The following is a 10,713-nucleotide window of genomic DNA, read 5'->3' as shown; positions in this document are numbered from 1 at the left end:
ACTGGGGATGTGCCCACAACCAAGGTACATGCCCTTGACCGGAATCGAACCTGGGACCCTTCAGTCCGCAGGCCGACACTCTATCCACTGATCCAAACCGGTCAGGGCCCACTGAGCTTTTTATTTGCCTTTATCACTCTCATTCTTACATACTTCCCTTTTGCCCTGTGTCTCTCATCTTCTCATACACCAACCCCCGCATTTTCACTGGAATACATAACTTTTCACATATGAAAGCAAGCCTATGGCCCAGGAGCAGGAGGCCATCGCTTACACACACTTGACCCCGGCACAGCTCTCTTTTCATTTGGGGAGATTAGCTTTGGATGAGTTCACAGCTTTGAGGCACTCTCCTGGAGCTGAGGATGGAAGAAGATGGCACATCAGCTGAATCAACCCCACAGTCAGTGAGGTGACAGATGCTGGAGTGAAATCAGGCCCTATTCTAGAAAATTCACTGATTCTGCACAAGGTTTTTATATTCTGTTTAGCATCAATGGGCAGAAAAATTCCACCCACATTTTGCCACTTATGATGCAATCTGGTAAAACTTCTGCGATTTGGTCTCATGCAGACATAGCTACACAATTTGATGCTTATACAAATGTAAATGTGCTCACCTCCCTGTGAAAGCTGTGTGTTTGTGAGCAGCTAACCTTGACCCATTTCCTGTTAGCTCTAGGATGCATCCACTTCCCTAAGTTCAGTGGCAAACAACTTGGCCAAGGAGCGGTGAGAAGAAAAGACAGAAAATAACTACATTAAGTAAAGTGTTTCTCCTCTGATTCAGATTGCTGCGGCTGATATCAGAGCCATTTCAAAAGTAGGTGAGGTGGGCACAGCAGGGTATGCCTGTGTTCAGACACAGCTTCCTGCTGAATCGGGAGAAAAGGGGCAGCAAAGCAGGGGGGTTGAAAGCTTCCAGGCTCTGGGGGGGCGTGGCGTGCAGGGACCAGAGAGGGGAGCTGGTTCTGAGATAAAACACTCCCTTACTAGCTTTGTGACACTGGGCAAATTATTTTCTTAATCTCACTTTGCATCAGTTTCTATGTATGAAAGCTGGGTATAGTAATAGGCCCTATCATAAAATTGTCCAGTGATTGGATTTGAATTCAAATGTGTATTAAATATTATGTTTACAAACACATATTTCTGTCTACAATAAGGAGTTTGGATGTCATTCTAAGAGTCCTGCCAAGCCACTGGGGGTTTGAAGTAGGTACACACACACACATAAACACACACAAGCTAACTCAGCAGTGCCTACATAGTAAGTCCTGGGGAAAAAAATGTTCAATTGTATAAAAAATCAGTGGGTGGTGCTTTCTGCATACACTAAGATAGGGTACTCTTGGTAAGTCTAAATTTCAGGGGAAAATATCTAAAAGTTATTTTTATTCTACAACTATGTTTTCTTCTAGGCTGCTTTAAGGATTATAGTTAGCTATAGCTCATGCCTTATTATCTCCAGACATATTTTTGTAAATAATACTACAGTAATTTCCTTAATAAGCTCAACATATCAGTATAACCTACTTATTAAGGCACCTTGACAGGTTTCAGATGTTATGGCCTAAAGAAATTTGGAAAGTATCAGAAAAGATGCATTATGAGAAAGTAGCAGTAATGAAGTACTTTAAGGCATGTGCTTTTCAATAATTAAAAATGATTTGTTTGCTTCAAACTCATTCTGACTTGTGGTTTAACAGCCTCGGTTTAATAGCCTTGTTGGTCCTTCAATTCCCATGCAATCATTTGTGTGAGTTTATAGATAGTTAACTGATCCAAGCAATTAAAGAGAGGAAAGCACCTTCTTTTAAACAAGAAAGACTAAACATCTACCTGATATTATCAGATGTGGCCAGCTGTCTGTGATGTAAAATAGTGAGTCAGTGGCTTCCTATGTAATTGGAGCCTCTGTTCATTGGTTGACCATCAAGCATGATATTAACTTGAAGAAGGGCTACTTGGGGTTTATAGTTAGCAAATTCACTAGATAAGACAGCCAGGTAATGATGGGCTAGAATGGAAATCTTTTTGCTTTGGAGCAACTTTGAGTTTTAGGGAATAAATGGAATGCTCCATATAAGTGAAAGTCAACATATTAAAAATGTTCTGATATAAGGAATATGAACCCATTCAATGAGTAATAATATTCATTATTTGTTTTTGTATATAATGCTAGAGGCCTGGTCCCTCAGCCCGTCCTGCACCTTCTCCAATCTGGGATCCCTCGGGGGATGTCCAACTGCCGGTTTAGGCCCCATCCCACAGGGGCCTAAACCGGCAGTCAGACATGCCTCTCGCAATCTGGGACTGCTAGCTCCTAACCGCTCTCCTGCCTGCCTGATCACTCCTAACCACCTCTGCTTTGGCCCCCCACCCGGAACCCAGGCTTCCCTCCCTCTGGCCAGCTGCAGGCGCCTGGGACCAGGAGAGGATGGCTTCGCCCGGGCCGCAGCCACAGGTGCTGGCGCCCAGGACATTGGGCTTGCGGCCTGCTTCAGCTTCTCTTCTCCCAGGCCACAGCTGCAGGCGGTGGCACCCAGGACTGTGGGAGGGCAGCTTTGCCCGGGCTGGCTTTGTCAGGAAGGACATCCGGAAGACGTCTAGTCTAATTAGCATATTACCCTTTTATTAGTATAGATTGCTTCATTTGCTCTTCATAGCTACTCTGGGATTGGACAGGTGCTATTTTTTATTTCCCTTTTGTGGGTACTGGCTCTGGGCATGGTAACTGCCATGGTCTCCCCTTTGTACATAAGCGCCCAGGCACAAGCACAGGTAGGTCTGTCCTATATGCCTTTGTCTTACCACCATATCAGAATGCCACTCAAATAATTTGAAATCCTTACTTCAAATCAATATTGTGACCACTAGAGTGGGAGAGGGTGTGGGCAGAATGAAGGTAAAGGGAAGAAGGTTTGGGGGGACAAACAGGCGAGATCCAGTGGCAGAGCAGAAGGGAAATGGAGGGACAGGAGAGCAGGAGGCTGAAGAGCTGGGGAGGGGCTCACAGGACGCAGAGCGCGTGTCCTGGTTGTCACATCCTCCTAAACACTGGTCATTCATAGCTATGCTGCACAGTCCTTTAGGAATGCTTATTGTTTTTGGTTCTTTATGTAAATAACCATCTGCTATGTTTCCATTCTTTGAAGTTGTTAACTTTTTAATGTTTTTAAACTTTTAATGTTTCTTTGGTCCTTCCTTTATTCTTTCCTTTATTTCTTTACTCATATTTGATTATTTTTGTGTAAAATAAAGTTATATGAATATGTTTTAAATTACATGAGTTTTAGAAATGCACCCTAGAAGTTTACATTTAACCAATATTTTTTTTAATTTTTTTTATTGCTTAAAGTATTACCAAGGGTATTACATATGTGTCCTTTTTTTTCCCCCCGCCCTTGACAATCCCCTGGCCTCCCCTACCCCTCAGTGTCTTATGTCCATTGGTTATGCTTATATGCATGCATACAAGTCCTTCGGTTGATCTCTTACCCCCCTCCATTTTTGTCTAATTCTTTTTTTAAATTAAATTTATTCTTTTCCCATCACCATTTATCTCCCCTCTTCCATCTCCACCCTACCAGTCCCTGCTCCCTTCTCCATATTATTGTATTTCAGAGATATTTCAATGATCAGAGAATATACTCTTATTCTAGGGATAAAAAATCCATTTTTCAACAATCAGCTGACCTGACAGTTATAAAGTAAAATTTTCAATATAAATATCAATGCAGTTTTCCTCACTCTCTATTAAAAGGTCAGGAGACTTGGGTTTTTGTACAATTGACCTTTTAGGTTTAGCACAAACTAACCTGCAACAGGACTTTATAAGCAGTTTTATATTTTTTCTGTCGTGAAAACTCAAGTGATGTCACCTTTGCACCTGTTACCTTGACAAGATGTTCTGAAATAGAATTCTGAGAATTAATAATTATACAAAAAACCAGGCCCATTTTATTTGCACAATTTAAATTAGTTCTGTGTTCATTTAATTAAAACTCAAATACATAACAGAGGTTGAATACCTTCCTGGTGGTATTCTTCAGTTCTAAGCATCATTATTGAGTTTTAGTACCCTAACCCTACCAATTCCAAATCCTGAATTGACTATTTTCCCACAAGTAACATTGCTTATCATTGGGACATGTAAAGGGGCCTGGCATACCCATATCCTTTTACTTAGTAGAAAATTGGGAGAGAAGATAGTGGCCTAAAGCTAGAGAATTAGATTCTTGGACATAAAGTATTTTATGACATAGGTGAGCTAAAGGAGCTCAGGTCTAGTTCTAGTTCTTCGACTATGTGTCTGTGAGAATTTCAACAAGTTGCCAATCCGCCATGGGCCCTTAATTTCCTAATTTCCAGCAAGCGGGGATGAGACAAAAATTTTAGCTGATAAATCTTTTGTTTTTCCTCCAAATTAATCTTAATTAATTCAAATTATTCAAATGTAAATAAGACCAAGAAAAGCCCTCCTGATTGCTTTAGCAGTAGCTTCATCCTTAAGCCTACTGAATTTCTCCATGTATCAGAATATGAAAGTCAGTGGGCTAAATAATTTTTAGGACACTTCCAATTGTACATGCATTGAGGTCTATCTTACCTTAGAAGAAATAATCTAAGTAACTTCAAATTAAAACTAATGACCAAAAAAATCTCTTCAGTCAAGTATATGATACATTGTGGTTTTGATTCCAGTTGTTTTTCCGGAGCAGGATGCAAGGGTGATTTCTTTCCCAGGTCCTTGTCCAGATGGATTCAAAGAATGAAGCCATGGACAAAAGGTGGTAGATGAAAAGGGTGGAATTTTATTGGAAGCAAGTACAGACTCCCACTAGGGAGGAGGTTCCAAGGGGGTGACCCATTAAGCTCCTTTTTTCTAAGGTTTATAAAGGCTGCAGTTCTTTGTCTCTTGATACTCCCTTCTCATTGGTCACTCTTCTGCAGAATGTCAGCTTCAAAGCCCAAACCCCACATGGTACCCCCCTCCTTTTCTCTCCCCCTTCTGTGGTAGAGTTCTCTATCTCCTGTGAAAATCTGTTTTCCTCTTTTTCCCATTTGTTGCTATTTCTCTATCCTCTGTGAAAGTTTGTTTCCTTTTTCTCCCCATATCCTGTGGCTTTTCCTTATCTTCTGTGAATGGATGTCTTCTCTCCCCTTATCCTGTGGCACCTTTTCTCTCTCTCTGTGAATGTATGCCTTTTGGCAGCTCCAAGCCCTCACCTATGCCTTCCTCCCCCATGGACCCTCTTTATTTCTAAATCTCCCTAAACCGCCCTATTTTATCCCTAAAACTCCTTTCAGTTTGGCGTCTGGTCATTCTGATCAGGAGGGTGTTTACTTGGCACTGTCATCAGAATGAAGGGAAGAGGAGCACCCAGGAATTTTAACAATTTTAAAAGTCAGCATAATCTTATGTACAAGTTAGATGACTCTTAGAATTGTATCAATGACAGAGAGAAGGCATTATGGCCTTTGTAATATAGTAATCATTTCTTTTTATACTTGACTTCTTGGTAGTTTATATAAAGACTAGAGTCCCAGTGCATGAAATTCATGCATTGGGCGTGGGGGTCCCTCAGCCTGGTCTGCACCCTCTCTAATCCGAGACCCCTCTCAGACATCCCTCTCACAATCCAGGACCACTGGCTCCTAATGGCTCACCTGCCTGCCTGCCTGATTGCCCCTAAACACTCTGCCTGCCTGCCTGATTGCCCCTAACCACCTCTGCCTGCCTGCCTGATCACCCCTAACTGCCTCTGCCTGCCTGCCAGATCACCCCTAACTACCTCCGCGTGCCTGCCTGATCACCTCTTACCCCTCTGCCTGCTGGCTTGATCACTCCTAACTGCCTCTGCCTGCCTGTCTGATGCCCCTAACCACTCTCCCCTGCAGGCCTGATCACCCCTAACTGCCTCTGCCTTGGTCCCCGCCACCATGGCTTTGTCTGGAAGGACATCCGAAGACGTCCAGTCTATCTGGTCTAATTAGCATATTACCCTTTTATTAGTATAAATATGTTTGCTTATATTTTTGCTCACATAACTTGCACTATTTTTTCTTACCTAGGCTGAACCATAGGCTAGCTTTACAGAAAAGGAGAAGATTTAAGACTTCTCCCCTTTCACATACAAATGGTTATTTTCTACCCAAACAAAGCCAGGAAGCAAAAACAAACACAAAAGGGCAACTTTGCCACGACTAACATTTGCCTCCCACTGTATGGAGGTAAAGCTTTTATTTCTTAGAAGACAAAAAGGGATAATAAAGTGTTTAACATTCAGATAAGTTGAGGAGTTGACAATATTCTAGCTTTAAGAGGATCACTTGGTTTTCTTTGTAATTTTATGAATTCTCAGGGCATTGGACACTTTTCTTAGGTATAATGTATATTGTTAAATTAATATGGCTGTTTGAAATAAGTCAGACAGAGAAAGACAAATGCTATATAATATCACTTACATGGGGGTCTAAAACAGCCAAACTCATAGAAACAGACTAGAATGGTGGTTGCCAGGGGCTTCGGGGTGGGAAAAACTGGGAGATGTTGATCAAAAAGTACAAGATGAGGAGTTCTGAGTATCTGACATACAGGTGGGGATTGTAATTAATATTAATGTATTACATATTTGAAAGTTACTAAAAGAGTAGATTTTAAATGTTCTCACCACAAAAAAGAAATGGCACTTATGTGATGTGATTGAGGTTTTAGCTGACACTATGGTGGTTATCATTTCACAATATATGTTTCAAATCAACACATTGTACACCTTACACTTAAAAAAATGTTTCATGTCAAATATATCCCAATTAAGCTAAAAAGTAAGATTGGGGGATTTGCTAAACAAAAAAACAATATGGTTAAAGTGACTTGATACCCATGCCCTAATCTGGAATCTCAAAACAAATTTACCTCATTCTGTGACCATCCTACAAACATTAGAAACTTAAGAGATGGTACAACATCTATGATCCTCTTTATACTACTAATAGTTTACTCTGGATACAATGTCAGAGCCATATGCTGTGCATTTGTTTCTTGAATTTATGTGTTGACAATTCATGGAATAAAATATTTCAGATCCTTCGGAAAAAAGTTACAGCCTAACCTCAGAAGAGTCACCAACCTTCAACAATGATTCGCTGAACATAAGTCAGGCTACCCTAGATTTCTTCAAGACCTCACATTCCAAGGGCCCTTGTGGAATTAAGGAACTGAGGTAGGTTATATGTAAACATAATGCATAGTAACAAATTTGGACAAGCCCCAACTAATTCTCTTTGCTATATGAAGAAAGATGGTCCCCATGTGTGTACTTTATACGGCTATTCATGTAAAATGTTTGTGTCCTTTGCTGACCTATTGTAGGGATTTAGTAAAAGGCTTATGGAGGTGTTGCTTTATTATGAAGTATAAAAATTACTTATAATATGTAAGTATGTAAATCTCTGCTGTAAAACATGTCAGAAAAATGTAAAAAATGGAATTCAATAACCACCCGGCATTTCTTTTTAAATTGAAAAGCAGTTGCCTTACTTTCATTAATTAACCTAATACTTTTAATTTTAAATAAATTTTAATACTTTGCATTAGTAGAATCTTACTCAATGTGAATAAAGTTTTCAGAATACTATATTGAGAGGTTTCTTTCTTGAAATCAAGTCCATGCTGTTGATGATAGCATAATTCAGTTTGTTACCATTTTACTCATTCCTCACATAAGGTAAGAGCTTTTAGGAATGGTGACCAGTTTATAGGGAACATACTAATATACTAATAAATGCTTAAGAAATGTAGTTTACCATGTCACTCTACTATTGACATACTGGAACTCCTTGTAAAAAGAGGAGGGTTTCGCATAGGTTTGTGATAAATGTAAATAAAAGCCCCTTGTATTGTAAATTTCTTTGATTGGTTTGAAGTCTGATATTGCAGTAAAAGGAAAGCAAGAGTTTTTGTTTGTTTGTTTGTTTGTTTTTTGAAGAAGGAGATAATTTAGCTGTGGTTCTTGGCTTTTTGCATTTCTAACACTAAAAGTTTATTTTTAAAAGGGGTAAATCTAAAGTTGCCATTCCCCCAACCCCCCACCAAAGTAATTAAAGATAAAAGAAACCTACCACTTACTGTCACCACCGTTTCATAAAATAAAGAACAATTAGCACAAACACGTAAGGGGAACACATTAACAGAATAAAACACTGTGCTTTAAAACTAAGAATGTCATGAAAATGTCATTACCAGTGAACATTTTTATTCACAGTTAGATCTGCACTGGTTCGCAGATGAGAGTGTAGGCTCTGCTATTTAGCCAGTGTTGGACATAAAAAAAAAATCCAAAGAACAGTTATATCCATCATGGAATGTTAGGCAAGTATTTTATATTTAGTGCCATACATGGACTGACAATTGAGATCATTTAAACCAGAACATCTGAGTGGTGCAGGCCCCCCACTGTTCCCCACTCTACCTCTTCTCCCACTCTGGAATCTTACACACTGGAGCCTCCAACAGAGCTGCCTCTCCACAATAAAACACAAAAAAATAAAATAACTCAATAATTATTGTCATTCATTCTGGTTTTGGCATATCTTGACTGGCTATCCACATAGTCCTAATTTACTGTACACAAAAGAGTTGATTTATCTGGCAGTCTACATTCATTGGGATTCTATTAAACAGCCAATGTAATGATGAATGTCCTTAATGTTGACCCCGAGGCTCAGCAAGTTTCCAAAGTGCCTTCTGAATCATCGGTGAAAGACACAGTCAGAGACTGTAAAACCTTCTCTCCTTGGTACCACTGTGGCTTTATTTCTTGGGAGAGGGAAAATGACGAGAATTTCTCATTAAAAGGAGGCTTGGTATATTGGGCATGTTGAAAATTATGGCCCCAGTCTGAGGCGGCCCCCTCCCATCTGCCTGCCTCCAGTGACTTCTACGTATGTAGTATTGATCAGAAGATAAATGAAGAGTTCAAACCTAGTTCTGTATATTGTATATTGATCTTTTAATGTATTTCCAGCTTTTCTGAAAAAGATACTGAGATTCAGTCTTTCCTGACACTTTCTGAAAGCAGCAAGGACGAGGAGGAAAAGGACTTTCTTGACAAGCAACATGTCATCATACTACCATGGCCAAAGAGCACCTAAAGGTCATTTGTTCTTCACTTTTTACTTTTTGTATCCAAAGTAATTGGAAAAAAGTTAACAACTAATAAAAGTAACCAAGAAATTACTTCTCTAGTGCTGGAGATTTTCATTAATGTTTCTGGTATTTCAAGATTTTCAGACTAATAAAAGTTAAAGAACTGTTTCTTCCAACTAATATATTGTGTATCAAACAATAATCTATATTGCAGATCCTATTGGTAAAATTTGGTGAGTTTAGAAAAGTAACAGTTGCCTGAAGGTGTGACTCAGTGGTTGACGGTGACCTATGAACCAGGAGGTTGTGGTCGATTCCCGGTCAGGGCACATGCCCAGGTTTTGGGCTTGATCCCCAGTGAGGGGCATGCAGGAGGCAGCTGATCAATGATTCTCTCTCATCATTGATGTTTCTATCTCTCCCTCTGCCTTTCTCTCTGAAATCAGTAAAATATCCTATCTAATAAAAGAGAAACATGGTAATTAGCGTACGACCGCTACCCTTCCCATTGGCTAATCAGGGCGATATGCAAATTAGCTGCCAGCCAACAAAGATGGCGGTTAATTTGCATATGTAGCCACAATGCTGGGAGGTGAAAGGGATCGGAAACCCAGGCAGCAGGCAAGAGGTGGGGGGCGGGCAAAGGTGGTGGTGATCCCTGATTGCATTGTGGATTGGAGGCAGAGAGAGCCCCAGCTGGCCTGCTTCCCTGTGATCACCATGGCGATTGGGGGCAGAGAGAGCCCAGGTGCAGGCCAGCTGGCACCCCTGAACCCCCGGGCTGGGATGCGGGCTGGCTTGCTACCCCGTGATCGCCATGAGGATGGGGGCAGAGAGAGCCACAGAGCAGGCCAGCCGGCACCCCCGGATACCCCAGGGCTGTGGGTGCCGGCTGGCCTGTTGCCCCGTGATCGCCATGGCAATTGGAGGGAGAGAGAGCCAGGGGCAGGCCAGGCGGCACTGCCAGAACCCCGGGGACCAGGGGTGCCGGCTGGCCTGCGTCCGGTGATCGCATGGCAATCGGAGGGAGAGAGAGCTGCATTGCCATAGAAGAGCCTGGCCGCAGGCAAGGTGGCACCCCAGGCCTGTGTGCCGCCTTGCCTGCGCCCTGTGATTGCGATCAGCGCTGAGGCTGCTTCCCCTCCCTTGGACTGGCTCCCTTAGTAGTCCTGCAGGTTGAATCTGAAGAGGACAGGCCAGGCACCAAGGGACCAGCGCTGCCAGCACTTGAAAAAAAGACCTTGAAGGAAAAAAGGAAAAAAGGAAAAAAGACCTTGAAGGCCTGTCCAAGGTGGGTTTGCGTTTAAAACCAAGTGGGGTGGTCCGGAGCTGCCGGCACTGACAACCATGGCACTGCGGCTGCTTCCCCGCCCTAGACACTCCACAAGGTCACTTGAGCCCGCCCTGCTCCAGATGAAGTGTGATCACTGCACACGGAAACAATGTAGTAAAAAAATAAAAACCGATGACCAAGGGCCCACCTCCATGAGCTCACGGGAGCCTCTGAGCAGTGGACACCCCGACTATTTTAGGGGCTTCAGGTGAGCGGGGGACACAGA

At 41.9% G+C, this 10,713-nt stretch overlaps 1 protein-coding gene and 1 long non-coding RNA gene across 2 annotated transcripts in view; one reads left to right on the top strand and one right to left on the bottom strand.

Moving 5' to 3' along the window:
• The window catches only part of ZBBX (zinc finger, B-box domain containing), a 100,632-nt gene extending 91,380 nt beyond the window's left edge, over positions 1-9,252 (top strand). The window contains exons 18-19 of the mRNA XM_005886538.2: positions 7,091-7,229; positions 9,033-9,252. Coding sequence (XP_005886600.1) covers positions 7,091-7,229; positions 9,033-9,159 — 266 coding nt within the window. The 3' untranslated portion in view covers positions 9,160-9,252. The remainder of the gene's footprint in view (positions 1-7,090; positions 7,230-9,032) is intronic.
• The window catches only part of LOC106724823, an 8,656-nt gene continuing 4,061 nt past the window's right edge, over positions 6,119-10,713 (bottom strand). Inside the window, exon 3 of the long non-coding RNA XR_001360654.1 lies at positions 6,119-6,130. This is a non-coding gene — a long non-coding RNA (uncharacterized LOC106724823). The remainder of the gene's footprint in view (positions 6,131-10,713) is intronic.

This window comes from Myotis brandtii, unplaced genomic scaffold (assembly GCF_000412655.1).
Source record: "Myotis brandtii unplaced genomic scaffold, ASM41265v1 scaffold99, whole genome shotgun sequence".
Classification (NCBI taxonomy): Eukaryota; Metazoa; Chordata; class Mammalia; order Chiroptera; family Vespertilionidae; genus Myotis; species Myotis brandtii.
This window is presented reverse-complemented; position numbering and strand designations above follow the sequence as displayed.